This window comes from Mirounga angustirostris, unplaced genomic scaffold (assembly GCF_029215605.1).
Source record: "Mirounga angustirostris isolate CCGP_5_RB_7025 unplaced genomic scaffold, mMirAng1.0.hap1 SCAF_11, whole genome shotgun sequence".
Lineage (NCBI taxonomy): Eukaryota > Metazoa > Chordata > Mammalia > Carnivora > Phocidae > Mirounga > Mirounga angustirostris.
In genome coordinates, this window is record NW_026991719.1 from 32,413,376 (window position 1) to 32,432,194 (window position 18,819).

Here is an 18,819-nt window from a genome sequence, read left to right on the forward strand (position 1 = left end):
GTTTTCCCAGCACTGTTTATTGAAGAGACTGTCTTTTCCCCATTGAGTTTTCTCAGCTCCCTTGTCAAGTGAATATTAGTTGATTTTATATGCCTGGGTTTATTTCTGCATTTGGGATTCTGTTCTTTGGTCTGTTTTTATGCCAGTATCATACTGTTTTGATCACGGTAGTTTTGTAATATAGTTTGCGATCAGGAAGTGTGATGTCTCTAGTTTTGTTCTTTCTCAGGATTGCTTTGGCTATTCAGGGTCTTTTGTGGTTCTATACAAATTTTAGGATTGTTTTTTCTATTTCTGTAAAAATTGCCATTGGAATCTTGATAGGGATTGTGTTGAATCTATAGATGGCTTTTGGTAGTATGGACATTTTTAACAATCCATGAGCATGGGATATTTTTCCATTTATTTGTTTTTCTATTACTTTCATGAACATCTTACACAGTTTTCAGTGCATAGATTGTTCACCTCCTTGGTTAAATTTATTCTTAGTATTTTTTTTTTCTTTTTGATGCTATTACAAGTGGGGTTATTCTTTATTTTTCAGACAGTTCATTGTTAGGCTCTGTAAACAACTTATTTTTGTATGTTAATTTTGTATCCTGCAATTTTACTGAAATCTTTTATTCTGACAATTTTTTTTTTTAGTAGAATTTTTAGGATTTTCTGTATATAAGATCATATCATCTGCACCCAGGGAGAATTTTACTTACTCCTTTCTGAGTTAGATGCCTTTTTTTTTTCCTTGCCTGATTGCTCTGGTTAGGACTTCAGTACTATGTTGGGTAGGAGTGGGGAATGTGGGCATCCTTGGGAATCTAAGACCATTCCTGATCGTAGAGGAAAAGCGTTCAACCTTTCATCATTAAGTATGATGTTATGATGTGGGCTTCTCTTGTATGGCCTTTATTATTTTGAGGTATATTCCTTCTGTACCCAATTCCTTGAGAGTTTTTTTTTTATCATGAATGAATGTTGAATTTTATCAAATGCTTTTTCTGCATCTACTGAGATGATTATATGATTTTTATCTTTTTTTTTTTTGGTAGAGTTTGAACAGGACTGGCATTAATTCTTCTTTAAATGTTAGAATTCACCAGGGAAACCATCTAGTCCAGGACTTTTCTTTGTTGGGAGGTTTTTGATTACTGATTCTATCTCCTTACTCATTATTAGTCTGTTCAGATTTTCTATTTTTAAATGTTAGAATTCACTGGGGAAACCATCTAGTCCAGGATTTTTCTTTGTTGGGAGGTTTTTGATTACTGATTCTATCTCCTTACTCATTATTAGTCTGTTCAGATTTTCTATTTCTTCATGATTTAGCTGGTGGGTTATATGTTTCTAGGAATGTATCAATTTTTTCTAGGTTGTCCAATTTATTGGTGTATAATTGTTTGTAGTAGTCTCATTTTCCTTTGTATTTGTGGTATTACTTGTAATGCATCCTCTTTCATTTCTGATCTTATTTTTTCTTGGTCTAGCTAAAGATTTGTCCATTTTGTTCATCTTTTTAATGAACCAACTCTTAGTTTTGTTAATCTTTTCTATTTTCTTATCTTTTATTTCTGCTCTAATACTTAGTATTTATTTCTTCTCCTAACTTTGGACTTGTTTTTCTTTTTTTTCCTTGAAAGTTCACTGCTATAAACCTCCCTCTTAGAACTGCTTTTCCTGCATCCCATTGTTTTTCTTATGTTGTGTTTCTATTTTTTTATGTCTCAAGATTTTTATTTTTTTTTTTTAATTTTCCTTTTGCTTTCTTCTTTGGTCCATTGTCGATCAGAGGTATGTTATTTAACTCCCATGTACGAGAATTTTTCAGCTTTCCTCCCATTTTTGATTTCTCATTTCATACCACTGTGGTTGTAAAAGGTAGTTGATATATTTGTTTCCTTGAATTTGTTGAGACTTGTGGCCTGCCATATGATCTGGTCCCTTTGGTCTATAATGTTATTTAAGTCTGCTGTTTCCTGATTGATTCTCTGTTTATATGACCTATCAATCACTGACAGTGGATATTAAAATCCCCAACTATTATTGTATTGCTGTTTATTTCTCCTTTTAGTTGTGTTAGCATCTGCTTTATGTATTTACATGTTTCAATGTTGGGTGAATAAATATTTACAATTAAATGACCTTCTTTGTCTCTTGTGACCATTTTTAGCTTAAAGTCTATCTTGTCTGATAACAAGTATAGCTATCCATACTTTCTTTTGGTTACCATTTGCTTGAAATATCTGTTTCTATCTCTTCACTTCATTTTATATGTGTCCTTAAAGTAAGTTTTTTTGTAGACAATATGTCATTTGGATCCTGTTTTTTATCCATTCAGCCATTCTGTGTTTTTTAATTGGTGAATTTAATCCATTTACATTAAAAAATAATTATTGATAGGTAAGCCATTCTGTTCTATTGAATTCTGCAGTTGTATTTTTAGCTCTAAGATTTCTGATTTTGATGGTTTCTCTTTCTTTGTTGCACTTCTCATTTTGTTCATAGCATTGTTTTCCTAATTTCATTTAGCTGTCTGTGTTTTCTTAAAGTTTACTACAGTTCTTTAAGAGGATTATTCTGAATTCTTTTTCAGGCAATCTATAGATCTCTGTTTTGTTAGGGTCACTTATTGAAGCTTTATAGTTTCCTTTGGTGGTGTCATGTTTACCTGTTTCTTCATGATTCTTGATGCTTTGCATTGGTGTCTCTGCATTTGCTTAAGCAGTCTCCTCTTTCAGACTTTACATGTTCACTTTAGCAGGGAAAGACCTTCACCAGTCACTATAGCTCGGGGGTACTGGACAGGTCATCTGGTAGCCTCTGTGGGAAGGCAGGGCTTGCTACTGGGGTTTCTAGTTGGGTGAGGCCATTGTCCATGTTCTGAGGTTGGGGGGATGCTGCTGGCTGGGCTCCACAGTTGGGTGGGCCTGTTGACTGGGCTCCATGTTCAAGCAGGATCAGTGGACAACCATCTCTTTGTTTGGGTGGGGCTGTTGATTGTGCTCTGAAATCAGGTGGGGACACTAGCTGGGCTCTGCAATCACCTCTGGTTGGTCAAAGTCCCAGGCTGTGTTCCCTGGCAGGGTGGCACCACTGGTTGAACTCCTTGATTGGACATGGCTACAGGCTGGGCTCCGCAATCACCCCTCATTGTATGGGGCCTTGGATTGTGCTCCACAACCAGATGGTGCCACTGGCTGAAGTCTGTGTTTACAAAGGGCCCACAGTTTGTGCCCTGAAGTTGAATGGGGCTGCATGCTCATCTTCCTGATCATGTAATCCATGGGCTGTGCTCACCTGGTAGGCAAGGTCATTGGCTAGACTTCCTTGTTTGGTGGGGTCACAGGCAATGCTCCTTGATTGGGTGGGGTTACTGGCTTGGTTTCTTGCCTTGGCAAGGCTACAGGCTATGTTCAACAATTGGGCAGGGCCAGTAGTCTGGGCTCCTCTGCTTATCAGGGTTGTAGGCTGAGCTCCATGACTGGATGGGATTGTAGGCTGAGCTCCATGACTGGATGGGATTGTAGGCTGGGCTGTGTCTCACAGTATAATAGGCTGTGCCCCCACGTTTCCCAGGTCACTGCTCAGGCTCCTTGGTTATGTGGGGCCAGAGGCTATGCTGAACTGTTGGGCATGGCTGCTGGCTTTACTCCCTGACTGAGCCAGGGCTATAGGATGAGCTCTGTGGCTGCTGTAGTTCTCTGGCTGGGCCTCCTGGATGGGCAGAGCTGGAGGCTTTGCTCAGCACTAGGGTGCGGCTGGGAATTTGCTTCCCTTCTTGGGCAGGGTGGTAGAAGAGGCTCCCCTACCAGTATGGCCCATTGACTGGGGATCCAAATCATGCAAAACTGCCAACCAAGTTCCCTAGCCAGAGGGGACCACTGGCTCAACTCTGCAGATGGCCAGAGGTGCTGGCTGGGATCTCTGCTCAGCAGTATTGCTGCAAGCAGGAATGCCATCTGCTAAGACCTGCTATAAGCTCTACCCCCTTCTCCATCTCTAGCTGATCCCCAGTGGTCAAGCCCTACAGATTCTTCCACTGACCCCTATGAGGCAAGATATGAGTGGGCTTCCTGCAAAGGGGTCCCATGTGCTGAAGGAGCTAGGTGTCTGCCTTGGGCTCTCTCTTCCCACTGTAGAAACCATAGTCCCTGGGCAGAGGTGGTGGGGGGAAGCCCTCTCAATGTGGCACTGTAGGGGATGGGCAATGGGGTCAGAGCGTGTCCCGTCCTCTTACCCTTCTAATGTCGGATTTTCACAGTGATGTTTTTTTCTATGGATAGTTGCCAGTTGGTCTTCTCGTGAGGGGGACTATAGTTGGGAATGACCTATATGGCCATCTTGATGATATCATTCTCCCCTATATGCTTAACTTCAAGTAGGTTATACATTCCTTAATGGATGGATAGATTATGTCTTATAATTTTGCCTCTGGTGCTTAGCTCCATGTTGGGAATGTGGCAGGTGAGTAATAAATGTGTGGTAATTCTATGATTGAACTCTGTAAGAAAATGAAGCATTATGGTATGAATTAGCTTCTGTGTATGTATTTTCATCTTTTAAAAACAGAATTGCTATTCCTCCATGCATACCTACATTTGGATTATGTGGTTTTTTCCCTACAAAATTTCTGTTGTCAGTAATTCATGGTTATTGATTCATACTGTTTATTGGTAATAGCTCTGTGGGCTGCTTTGCTTCAGGGATAATTTAATTAGGGGTACTGCTATTTGACACCATTCAGGAAAATGTTACACTGTAAAGGGTATATTGGATTTGTCACAGAACAATACTGAAGAGAAGCCAGGGATAGGCAAACTAATAACATGCCACTTGCTTATTAAAATTGGGCCTTTTGGCATTTTTGTCCAACATTTTTTGTTTGTATCACTGCCTTCCTAAGAAACAAGCGGGTGACCAGTTTGATGACTTTTATTTGGCAAGGGCAGAAACTAATGCTGGATAAACAAGGACATAGTAAGTTGATACAGATGGAGTCCATGCTTTCAGAATGCTGTTTCTGTTCTCTGAAGTTAGATACCTATTTGTGATGAAGAATACATTTGTGTAAGGGGGCAAGATTGGAATGCACTGAAGTGAAATGGCTCATGTTGACCACATCAGCTTTAATGGAACTTACTTGATATACTCACAATCTGACTGTGTATGTGCTGTGTTTTATACAGGGAATCATCATCCAGGGACCTGCCAGAGACCACAAGAAAACATGGGGAGGAGTAAGTGTCTCTTTGCTTTTTAATAATTCATACTTTCTCCATATTAATCTGTGTATCCAGGAAATTAAATTTGCAACTCAGTTTTTTTTTGTGGACATCTAACTTGTATTTCTGGTTAGTGTTAGAAAGTTTTTGTCTGAAGCAGGGCAGTGCAGGGAAAGACCATCAGACCACATGCTGCTCATTGGCTAGGGTCTTTTGTTTTCCTTCCTTCTGCTCTTTTCTGAACATCTCCCAGTATAGGGAGAGAAGGCTCCCTATATATAGACCTGTCCTAATCCCAGCTTCTTGACAACTCTTAGCAAAGTTACCCATATGCTTCCAATGGTTTCAAAGCCTTGTTGATAATGACATTAAGAAACAGACAAACAAAAAAGATATTGCTATGCAGCTAGTGACAGTATTAAAAAAGTCATCTGTGAGGTTGATTTATTAATGGTTTTGATTTCCCCTAAAATGTTAAAGCCTGGCATTAAGAACCATTAGATGAATTCCTTTTATTTTTCCTTTCTCATGAGGCTATTTATGAGCAGTAGACAGTAGACAAATTCAAGGTCATTTTGTTGTTAATATTAACTAGCCACCAGTGACTCCATAAATAATTCTAATCAACATAGACCATAAAACCAGATGCATAAAGGACCTCAGAGGGAGACTTGGTGTTGTGTAGTATAATGAGAAGAGTATTGGTCATGGAGTTAGAGGCCTGAATTCAAATTCTACTTCTACTGCCTTGATCATATCCTAGAGTTCCCCTACATTTGCTTGTCCCATCTCTCAAGTGGGATTTATATATTCTGCACTTCTAGCCACGGAAAGTTGTGGTTGGCATAAGGTAATGATACATATAAAAGTGTGTGAAGAACTCTAAAGTATAGGGGCGCCTGGGTGGCTCAGTCGTTAAGCATCTGCCTTCAGCTCAGGTCATGATCCCAGGGTCCTGGGATCGAGCCCCGCATCGGGCTCCCTGCTCCGCGGGAAGCCTGCTTCTCCCTCTCCCAGTCCTCCTGCTTGTGTTCCCTCTCTCACTGTGTCTCTCTCTGTCAAATAAATAAATAAAATCTTAAAAAAAAAAAAAACTCTAAAGTATATAAAAGAGAGCAGTGGAATCTGCTCATTGCTGTCCTTATTGAATAAGTATATTTTCATTGGTGCTGCCTTTTTTTAAAAGATTTATTTATTTTAGAGAAAGAGAGTGCGCGCATGAGCAGGAGGAGGGAGGGGTAGAGGGAGAAGGAGAGAGAATCCTAAGCAGACTGCGCTGAGTGCAGATCTTGATGCAGGGCTCAATCCGTGACCCTGAGATCACAACCTGAGCCGAAATCAAGAGCTGGCTGCTTAACTGATTGAGCTACCCAGGCACCCCCATTGGTTCTTTTAACAGTTAAAATGAAGTTATATGATCAGATGCTTATGTAGGCAACAGGGCTGGGATCAGGGTTGTGCAAGGGACAAAGAGTGCCTCCTTATATTTTGTGCTCTAGGCACTTTGCTTGCCACATCTTAGTATGGGCCCAGGTTGGCAGCCCCAGGGATTATGGATCAATCATGAAAAATTTCTTCCTGAACCTTGTTGAGTCAGATTTTGCCTGTTTTCTCCAGTGATTTCCTGGGGGACTGATTAGCCCCCGGGATTCTGGTTCTTTCCCAACCTCCACGAAATATATCAATCTCCTGATATTTTAGAAATGTAAAAGACATGAGTAAATTTGAAAAGAACCGGTGAAAGTTCTGGGACTAATCCACGCCATGTCCTAACTCCAAGTCAGCTATCAACAGAAGTGTCCAGAGTAACTCACTGTGGCTTGGTCCTCACCTAATCTCAAGCTTCAGGTGGATTTGGAGAATGTTTGGATTGTTGGATTTCATCATGACCACACAGAGAAGCTACACTGAGGCAGAGCAACACATTCCTTGTTGTTTCCTCTCTTCCTTTTCAGAATGATCATCAGGTCATTAGCAAGGAGATCATTAGGAGCTTACTTTAAAAGGTGCTTCAGCAAGTCTTTGTTTAAATGGTCAGGCAACTAAAAGGAGTTCTTGTAAAGGATAGGACATGGTAATGTTATCTGCAAGGATGGGCATATTTCCATTCTGGAGATTAGATAAGGGAAGTGCTCCAAAAAATGCTACTTAACAAACACATGGAAGCTTCTAATAGCATTTTGACTGTTTGTGTTGACCACTTTAAAAGCATCCTTCACATCCTGAATCTCAAAGACTCTATCCTTTTCTCCCTAAGCTTTACTTAGCTTGCATGATTTCACTTGCTAATTGCAGTCACTGTTAGTGGGGGGAAAAAGATGCTACTATGTGGTAATTTTTTTCTCTTCTGGCAACATACAATGAAGTTTTTTACTGGATTTGGCAAAGATTCTCACAAACATAGCTCAATGTGTCATACAAAGGGACAGCAGAGGAAAATATCACAAAGACATGGCACTAGCCTCATTAATGAGGAGGCCAGAAAACAAAGAACACAGCTGGAAAACCATACGGTGTAGGTGAAAAGTTAAAATTAATATTGGCGTGAATTTCTTTTAGTATTTTTTGGTACTGGATGAAGAAATTATCTATTAAAATGTGTTAGATGAATCATTCTTTTATGTAACATGAAAAAAAGTGTGAGCCAAGTCTTAAAAATGGTGGTGGGAGGATGAGAATACGCTTGTGTATTTAATTTTTTATTAGACCACCATCAGTGTCCATTTTATGTGTCATTGAAATCCCATTTACTACATATATATGAATTCTGAACTAGAGCTTTATATTTAGGACTTTAAGAATATATAATTATTTTGATATCAACAAGTGTCTGTGGAGCACTTCATAACTCACAAATATTTCTCGTGCATTATCTTATTTGAGTTGTAAGAGAACTCTATGATGTAAATAGGGATATTATCTTTATTTTATATATTATAAAACTGAAGGTAATGAGAGAAAGTCTTATCTAAATTCCACAGCCTATAAAATGGAGAGCCATAATGCAAACCTAGGTTTCCTTATGTCCTATGCAGTTTTTTTTTTCTTCCAATAGACCATGTTCTGAATACCCTAGTCATTAGTAGTATATAAAGTCAATTAAAAACTTAGGAGCTATCTGTTGATTTGATAGGTAGGGAAGAAAATGTTTTCTCAGATCTACGAGGATGTTCATATATTCCATGGGGGACTGGACAGATGGGCAAAGAGAATTGGCTCACTGTTCATCACCATTTATGATAACAGCTAAAACACATGTATTAGATAGTGGAGTGCCTCAAATATCAAAGTCTTGTGAGGAAAATTAATGAAGCAATGAACCCATAGTGCCAGGTGCCTAAAGTAAGGGGTCTAAAATACCACTTACCTGGTGAAAGCCACCATTCCTGATCAATAGGTTTTTGCCTTGGTGGTTTTTCTTAACAGGAAGAATATAATACATTATGGAACACCAGAATAGTAGGAGACAACAAAGGGAGATGCTGTTACAAAAAGGAACAGCATGTATAAATAAAATCATGTATAAGATTTCACTGGAGAATGAACATTTCACAAAGAAGAAAATGTGAGGATTTTATAATGTGTATGTATATACTGCTAGAGTATTTATCTTCATCATCTTCAGATGGAAATTAAAACTTTATTCTATGTTTTCATCCTCCCACCCCCTGAGCAACTGGTATATTAATGACAAAAGTCTCGATACTCCACAAAGCAATTCCTTGGGATTTTTCTTGCTAAAAATTTCGGGAGTTGTTTTGTTACAATGTGGTGTTTTGTTTTGTTTTTTTAGATTTATTTGAGAGAGAGAGAGTGTGAGAGAGAGCACAGGGTGGGGAGGGGCAGAGGGAGAAGGGAGAGAGAATCCAAGCAGACGCCCTTCTGAGTGCAGAGCCCAATGCAGGGCTCAGTCCCACAACCCTGAGATCATGACCTGAGCCAAAATCAAGAGTTGGTCACCCAACCAACTGAGCTACTCAAGCACCCCTGTTTTGTTACGAGTAGATTTTGATTTTTAAGTCATACTTCTTTCCATGTGAATTTTTTTTATATCAGAACACACTTCTCTTACTGCATGTTCTAAGTGCTAGAGCAGCAATTCATGGTTTTTATCAGCCTAATATACAGTTATGGATTGTGAATTCCACTGTCTTTACCTTAAGAACAGAGCTTCTGGAAGAAATTCATTATGTTGGCTCAATAATAGCCACAAGATGCTGCTACACCTGTTTTACAAAATGGGAATAATATTTAGCCATGAATCTTCGAAAGGATTAATTTTGCTTCATTGTATAGAAAACAGTATTGGGAATAGCTGAATGATGGCAAGCAGACAGGGCTTATTTGTGGAGAATAATTAAAATAATGTAGCTTAGCATTTTTTGTTTTTCCTCTTCCCTTATTTAGTCTTTAGAAATTTACCTAGCCTAGAAGAAAATCCTGGGTCTCTAAGATCTAAGTCTGAAAAATGAGTTTCTATCTTCATTTTCTATAACTAATGGTAACTTAATGCCCTTGATGTTCTCATATCCATGAACATATAAAAAAACAGCGGCCGTGTGCCAGTTACAGTCTTTGTTTTTTATTAAAACGTAGCAGCATAATTTCTTTGGGTCACTGGATGTACTTGGCTCCTTTAGCCCAAGAAACGCAAACATGTTACCCCACTTATCAAGACTTAGTGGAAGGAAAGATGGTTTCGAGCTACCACAGTAAATCTCTAAGCTCTTTGATTCCCTGCTGAACTACTGCTCAGTTGAGGCCAATCCTAAACTTTAACTCTGAGCATACAGCTCTGTATTTTCAAACAGGGAATGAACATTCAAACTGACAAGCACTGTAAAGTGACTTTCTTTTAATGTAATATCTAATTTTATTTGACAGCTCCCTGGTTTATAGTTCAAGTAAAGGCACACATTTAAAGCCAATTAATTATTTCATTTTCTGGCCTGTATTAAATTTCAGAGTTTCTTTATTACAGTAGCATATTCATGCCTCTGCAGTTTAGATGACATCACCAATTTATTGTAAACCCTTATCTTCATAATTTTATAACAGTAATACAAATCTGCTTGGGGTTGACAGTAGCCATTGCTTTTTCCTAGCAAGTCTTTTCCACTAGGAAAATGAGGTAACTATTTAAGGGTCAAGCTACTTTAAAAACAAACAAACAAACAAACTCATTATAGTGCTTGATGCTTCTTGTCTTTGATACAATCCTCTCTGCCTTTTACCTATTTAACAAGAAAATAACCTTTGGTACTTAAGTTAGGTTTGCACTGTTGACATTTTTTTTTCACTTGAGGCAAAATTCATGTAACAGAATTCACCATGTTAAAGGTACAATTCAGTGACACTTCATCATTCACAGTGTTATGCGACTATTTCCAAAAATGTTCATCACCTCCAGAGGAGACTCCAGACCCATTAAGCAGTCAGTCTCCAATCCTCCCTCTCCCTAGGCCCTGGCAACCTGTAATCTGCTTTCTTTCTCTATGGGTTTACCTATTTGGGATATTTCATATGCAGGGAATAATACAACATAAGACCTTTTGTGTCTGGCTTTTTTTTCCTTTTTTTTTTTTTTTTTTTTTAAGGTTTATCCATGTTGTTTTTGTTTTGTTTTGTTTTGCTTTAAAGATTTTATTTATTTATTTGACAGAGAGAGAGAGACAGCGAGAGAGGGAACACCAGCAGGGGGAGTGGGAGAGGGAGAAGCAGGCTTCCCGCAGAGCTGGGAGCCCGATGTGGGTCTCGTTCCCAGGACCCTGGGATCATGACCTGAGCCGAAGGCAGACGCTTAACGACTGAGCCACCCAGGTTCCCCTCCATGTTGTATTTGTATTAGTACCTTATCCCTTTTATGGCTGAATAATATCCCATTGTATAAATATACCACATTTTGAATATCTGTTCACCAGTTGATGGACATTTGGGTTGTTTCCACCCTTTGGCTATTGTAGGTAATGCTGCTGTGAACATTGTTGTACAAGTTTTTGTTTGAATATCTGTTTTCAGTTCTTTGAGATGTTTTCTAGGAGTGACTGTTGACATTTTTGGCTGGATAATTCTTTGTATGGGAGGGGGGTGCTGTCCTGTGTGTTCTAAGATGTTTAGAAACATCGTTGGCCTCTCCACACTAGATGCCAGGGGTTCCTTCCTCTCCAAGTTGTGACAACCAAAAATGTATCCAGACAGTGCTAAATGTTCCTTAGGGGTGCAAAATTGCCCTGGGCTGAGAACCACTAATTTAGAATAAAGTAAAGTAAATCTTTACAGACAAGCCATAATACACATATTATGGTGTTTTTCATAGAAGTATTTGAGTCTAAAGGGGAACGTTATATGGTTTTGGAAACCAAGATATAACCCTGGTTCTATAATCAAGCAGTTGTGTCCTTGGGTGAGTCACTTAACTTCTGGATTTCAGTTTTCTCATCAGTAAAATGAAGGGATTGAGATGGATCAGTGGTTTCCAGTGTGCTCAGTGAAGCCCCAGGTTTTCTAAAGGGATCCCTGAGGAGCCACCATGAGGGAAAGGAAGAAAACGAAGTATTCCTGGTAATTAGCACCTCCACTTTAGGCAGAGCAAGCAAAAGTTTGCATTGTGCTATCATTCCTAGAGAAAATTCACATATAAACAATATTAATTCCACCAGTAAAAAGTCATTTCTGAAGTCCATGTGCTAATTAACAAAGGCACTAATTTGTCAGTGAGACTCCATTTTCTAAATCCATTATGCTCTGCTGCTGTTGGCAGGAGAAAAAAGTAGCTGAGTGCTCTCTTTTGAGTGCTATCTGAATAGCCATCTCTGGAATGTGGCTTTTTGATTAACTGTAGAACATATTCTATTAGGACAATTATTCACTCCTAGAGTCTAGATTACAGCTATCACATAGGTAATATCATACTGTCTATGTTGACAAGTTGTAAAGCGTTCACTATAAATAGAGTTAGGTATTTAAAACCATATTTCGTATTTGGTGAGTTCTGTCTACCTGCCTTTTTTTCCCATTAAATGGCCATTATCAGTTATAGTTATTTCCATATTCTTCCATGTGGGTCAGAACTATAATCAGTGTAGATAGGATACGTAAACTAAAAAGAAACTTTTATGGTTCTAAGAACTGTAAACACTGAGACAAATGATACTCTTGCTGATATAATTAAGGTACTAGTGACAGGAGAAATACCCATCTTTGGAATTCTTCTGTTCTGATGATTCCACCTGATTATGTGCTTAATTTTGTATAAATTAGACCATTTTCTAATTCTGTATTTGTTTGTTTCCTATGGGTAAGGTGCACCCCCTCATCCATAAATATCATGTATTAGAGTATCCTACCTTTAAATCAGTTCTTATGATCACTAGTAACTTGATTGCTGCCATCTACCATCTCAGAAAAATTCCTTAATAAGGAGTTATGAATTGTAAAATTCCTCCAAAAGAAAATTTGGCCTTCTACCTTTTTTTATGAGACAATCTATGAGACCATTTCTCTGTATCTCATTATTCCTTATTAAGCATAAAATCAGTGGACAAGAGACATCTGAATGAATATACGTTGTAAAATTTGATTTTAAAGAAAACCATTTTGAGTTAGTAAGACTCACTCTTGGGGGAACCATGTTTTGTTTTTAGAGAATATTGACTTTATAGACATACATTACTTCTGTTGTTTTCTCTCTTATAGAAATCCATTTCTGGCATTTGCTCCACCCTTATTCCTGGAAACCTGCCTGTTATCATCTGGCATTTTGTTACATACCTCCGGGGGCACAAAGATGTATTTTTTTAAGTGTTAGATAGTGATCATAACCACCACATTGTCCTTAAGAAACAGCTTCAGGATTATTTCTTCTCTCAAACCCTGAGGCTTCCCACTCTCACTAGCTCAGTCCTGTAACTTCAAATTAATTTTTTAAGTATCTGAGTTCTTATATGGGCTTCAGCTCCCTAATTCACATGAAAACATATATATATATATATACTACATGCCATCATAAGCTGTACATTTGTAACATCTTGATTGGGTATATGAACACCACTATACAACAAATTTCTGAATTAGAAAACCTACCCCCTATGAAAAAATTAACCTTTAAGTTCTACAAATAGGTCACAGAGGTAAAATATAATTGGGAAATACTTTATTTTTTTTCCACCTTATCAAGAAATAGGAAGATGGTCCAAATGGCATCTTTTTAGTTTGCATAATTTTGTTTTTTAGTAAGTGAAGTGTCACTTTGGAATGTGAGAATTTGTTTTTCTAGGGAAAGTTACTTCCATCAGTCTGTGATAAGAAATACCTACTTAATACCTTTTTCAGCCAGAAAAAACCTTGAAGGCATTGTATGCATGACCAACGGAGTAAATAATAGTATCAAAATGGCTTAGAAGCAAGAAAACAAGGAATTATGAATATGACACATCGTAGATTCTTTTTATATATATCTGAGCACAGGGTTGGATGGGGAGGGTGTGCCTTGTTGATTTTCTCTTCTTATTTATTTGCTGTTGGTTTGGGGGATGGTGGTTGCTTGGCTGGAAAATAGTGTATTCATATCTCAAAAGGTTTTGGATAAGATAAACTACGCCTACTCAACAAAAATCTTTCCAATTAAAAAACTTCACAGTTACAACTGAAAGGGCCTAAGAAATCATATACGGCACCTTAGCTTAGGAGACAGGCCCAGATAAATTAAGCAATAAAGAACCATGTAGCCAGTTTAGTGCCAGAGCTGGAATAGGAATCTGCATATTGTGACTACAAATTCAGGACCTTTTCACCATATTACACTCCTCTCTTGTCCTGCAGTTTCACTGGGCTTAATTCAAGGTTGGTGAAAGTGGTGAACAGATACTGGTTTCGAAAAGATGGTTTCAGAAGTCGGTGTTGATGTGACAAACAGGAGGCTCATATATATGGATAGCTTAGCATATTCTGCAGTCTTATGAGAAATTCACAACTAAACAAGATATTAGAGATTTATTCAGAAAAGAAAAACAGCTTCCTGGTTAGTGTGTGAACCCATTATAGATTCAGTTGTTGCTGTACCAAGATTTACACAGCATTCTCTAGGAACAAACTTTCCATTTGAATAAATACATTTTGCAGATTACTGATGTTTATCTTTTTAATAAGTGTTTAAAAAAACTTTTTAAAAAGTATTTTTATGGAAATAGTTCTAAAACAGATCATATAATCTACTTCCTTCCTAAACAATATCGTGAACATCATGGTCCTTTCTTGATGACTCAGATTCATCATTATAAACATAATCACTGATACCTACAGCTTTGGTTAGTATGGGGGAAGGGGAGAGGTTAAAGCCTATTCCAAATAACCCTCAAAGGGCCTTCTGTCTCTCTTTTCCCTTGCCTTCAGATTAATCAGCTTTCATTTCTTGTTTCTCTCAGTGTGTTGAAGTAGTTCAGCCCATCCTGCCCCTTCTACTTTTCAGCTGTAATGTGCAGTGAGGCTTTCAAGTTTCATAGCCAGGCTCGTAGATGAGGGTTGCATAAATTGATCCTTGATGAATCTAAGGGAGCTGGGGCTTCCTGTAGGTAAAGCATAAGATAAATTGTAATGCAAGACCTTGGTCATCTCTTGTTTCTAAGTTCATGAGATAGGGTTTATTTGAGTGTTTTCTGCATAAATGATATATTACTATCAATATCCACAATGATCATGTAAAATATTGAATAGCTACCTGAACTATCAGATAACCTAAAAATGAATAGAAAATAATTATTCAGTGTATTTTGTTGTAGCTACTCCTGATTCTCTTTAGATATGTCATGTGTATAATTTTCATTTCTTATTCTAACCTTCTTAAAATCTTTGTGGTCTGTTGTTAAAATTCTAATGATAATAATAGACTGTCAGCATACATTTGACCAAACTTGAAGTTAATAAAAGTAAGCATATAAGTTATTGTAAAGGATGCTTCCTTATGATTTTGTTACAGATGTCAGATCCTTATAATAAGGACCAGAAATAGACCTTAATTTACGTTCTGAAGAATTTCTTGTATTTTAAAATCTCTTACCTCCCAAATATTTATTAATCATCAAAGTATATTGTGGCCACTGCACGGCATTAGGTAATTGAAAGAACCTATGAGATTCTCATAAGGCTTTAATAGTGGCTAAATGTATGGTGCAGCAGGAGAAAAATGGCTAAGGTGATTTTTAGTCGCACGGGACTCACTTTGTCTTCTAATTGTGAACCACCGAGATATATCTAAGATAACCTTGGTTTCAGGGAAGCCAAGGCACAAGTTCACTGAGAATCTTTGATACTCTGCTGATCAGATAGCTGAAGGTAGACTGCATATTCAATTAAGTCAGATGCACACCATCAGTCTATACATTTTCAATAAGCAGTCTAGACAGACTAGTACAGAGTGCCTCCAAGGGAGTTTCAGACTTAAAACAACACTTTATAAAGCTAGTACTTTTCATCCTAAACTTGACCAAGGGGACCAAACTCCCAGGCATCCCTAGAGTTAAGCATACAGATTCACTGCAAGTTAACCCGATCCTTATTCATTCTGTATTTTCTGAGTGTATTTTTATTATCAGTTTGGCAGATCTGTTGTTTATCCTTTTATGCAGTAACTGCCACCATGATGGTGACAAGTCATACTACTATTTATTGAGCATTCATTCTTTGCCAAGCCCTGAGTAAAGTACATTATGTACGTTACCTCATTTATAACTATGAGACTGGTGCTATCATTCCAGTCTTACAGATGAAGAAAGCAAGCTTAGGGTTTTTGCTTTTCTCCCATAGCTGTTTGCTCTAACAACTTTTTCTTGCTTTCTAAATGTGGAACTGATGTGCACCACTGAACAAGCTTGGGATACCAATGAGATCACATTTGTTACTCAAACAACCACAGCCTCTGGTAATACAAGAATGTCTTCCTTCCCTGACCAACCCTGTTCCCAGGGGAAATTCAAGAACTTTAGGATTGCACATTAGGTCTAGAAGAGTAGGTCTTGACTCTTGCATTGAAGAAAAGATAATGGAATGCTAGATTAATTTTACACAGTTCCTATTCTCTGTTGCTCTTGATTTTCTTGCTACTGTTGCTACTATATAGTCTTATATCAAAACCAGGGCAACTAAACCAGGTGTTCTGGTACCCAGAACAGTCCCAAGTACACTAAAGGAATCACTACAGTAATTGAATAAATTGCCCTAGCTGGGCTGGTAGTAATTTCCAGCAGTTCTGGAAAAAGAAAAGGGCACCTTTCTATTTAGCATTTCACTTACCTTTGCCTGCCCACTCCATAATACAGTAGGCCTGATTTCCCGGTAATTCAGCTATTTAGTGACCTTGTTGTTTCAGTTTTTATATTCCTGATCTCTTCTACAGGCAAGCTCATGGAAGCAGAGTGGCTAATTGAGGAAGGGCTAACTTAGTATAATCTACAACTGAGTGATGTGACTAGGGGAACTACACTGTATTCTTTTCTTGCTACCTATAACTCTTATGAAGGCTGCAATAACCCATATGATAGGTTTCTGTCACTTTGAACCTTCAAAAGGATCTTGATTTCCTTCCTCAAGAGAAGGAACTTCCCAGCCCATTTAAGCTTGGAGTGCCAAATAGATTTGGGAGAGTGGTAGCAAGATTCCATGTGTCTCCAGAACCTGTAGGTCGGAGTCTCCCACTTTCTGAGTTTTTGGTGCCCTTAATTGTCAGAGTGATTTTTTCATAGCAGCCATAGGCCGAAAGAAGTACCTAATAATTCCATTTAGTAAGTAAGTAGGTCCAAACAACTTAAATATTTCTATCCTGACAGCTTAGTAGCCATTTGAAAAAGTAATATACCTAAATTCAAAGAAAGTAATATTTTTATTTAAATATTAAATAGTCCTGCATAGGATGTGTGTTCCTGTTGGGTACTTCTCAAACCTTGGAATCAAATTGGATACTGCCACCTCCATTTCCTGTTCTATATTGATTTTTCACACAGCATTTTTTTTTTAAGATTTTATTTATTTATTTGACAAAGAGAGACAGCGAGAGCAGGAACACAAGCAGGGGAAGTGGGAGAGGGAGAAGCAGGCTTCCCGCCGAGCAGGGAGCCCGATGCGGGGCTCGATCCCAGGACCCTGGGATCATGACCTGAGCTGAAGGCAGACGCCCAATGACTGAGCCACCCAGGCGCCCGCACACAGCATATTTTTTTAATCACAGCTGAAAATCGAACTTCACGAAGGAAATGAGTCTAGAACTATCTAATGATGAAACCATTAACTACCTTAAGCTGGTAATTTGTGGGCCAGCAGATGTTGAGTATCAATGCATTTCCTTCAAAAATATAAAGTATCTGCACATTCTCCATGAATTTGCTGCAGCACCCTAGGGGCCCTTGGTACACACTTTGAGTACCAATGTGCTAGTTCCTTGCCAGGCCAAAAAGCATCTGGCTATGCCCTCTTCCCCAAAACAGTATGTGTCTAGCTACTCCACCTCTCCATAACTATTAGGGGAAGTGAGATGGTTCTTTTAGAACTAAAAATGTTGCTCCAAAGGGAGCACAAATAGAAGTATTCTACACATTTCAAAAGATAGTTTCTCTTGCTAAAAAAGGATATTTAAGTGCTGTAAATTACTTTACTGTTGTATTTGTTTCATAGTCGTATATTAAGTTTGCAGTGCTACTTTATAATTAGAACACAGTCCATGGTTTCCCAGGTTCTAGTCACTTTCAAGTTCTTCCCATTCTGCCTTTTCATTCATTCTGCACTTAGTGAATCCTATTCTTTTTTTTTTTTTTAAGATTTTATTTATTTATTTGACAGAGAGAGACACAGTGAGAGAAGGAACACAAGCAGGGGGAGTGGGAGAGGGAGAAGCAGGCTTCCCACCAAGCAGGGAGCCCAATGTGGGGCTTGATCCCAGGACCTCGGGAACATGACCTGAGCCGAAGGCAGACGCTTAATGACTGAGCCACCCAGGCGCCCCACTGAATCCTATTCTTACCAAGTTCTTTATCAGGTGTTATGAAAGGTTGGATCAAAATATTAATAATATATGGGCCTCTGCCCTCAGGAAGCTTACAGACTTCAGGGGGAACCAGATAGGCATACCAGAAATTATAATACAGCTTAATTAATTGCTGTAATTGACATATTCACAAATACTGAGAGTCTATAGCACCTCTGTCTAATGAAGTGGGTAGTAGAATCTGGGGAAAATTTTTAGAGGCTGTTACATCTGAGTGGAATAGGAGTTCACTAGGCAGAGGAAATATTAGGTACAAAATTAGAGAGGCATAAAAGAAATGGTGAATGGTAAGATTTGGTTTGACTGAGGGATAAGGTGCATGGTGCGTGTAGTGGCCGAAAAAATCACCCAGTAGCCATATCTTTCCTCTCTTTCCCCTTCTTTCCATTCCTGTTGCCACCATTCTAATGCATAACCTCATTATTTCTTAATCTGGTCTGTTGTCAGTAGCCTTTTACCTAGCCTTTATCCCTCCATTTTGTCTTCATCCCACCCCTAAATCTGTTGTATCTATACATTTTTCTAGGTAATGAAGTAGTAATCTAAAATCTTGAGTGCTATCGAATAGTTTGA

At 38.4% G+C, this 18,819-nt stretch overlaps 1 protein-coding gene across 7 annotated transcripts in view; it reads left to right on the forward strand.

Annotated features, from left to right (window-relative positions):
- Nucleotides 1–18,819, forward strand: part of PRRG1 (proline rich and Gla domain 1) — a 154,225-nt gene that overhangs the window by 56,089 nt on the left and 79,317 nt on the right. For all 7 annotated transcript variants that reach the window (XM_045876215.3, XM_064573913.1, XM_064573909.1 and 4 more), the window contains exon 2: nt 5,181–5,231. In XM_045876215.3, coding sequence (XP_045732171.1) covers nt 5,222–5,231 — 10 coding nt within the window. In that variant the 5' untranslated portion in view covers nt 5,181–5,221. The remainder of the gene's footprint in view (nt 1–5,180; nt 5,232–18,819) is intronic.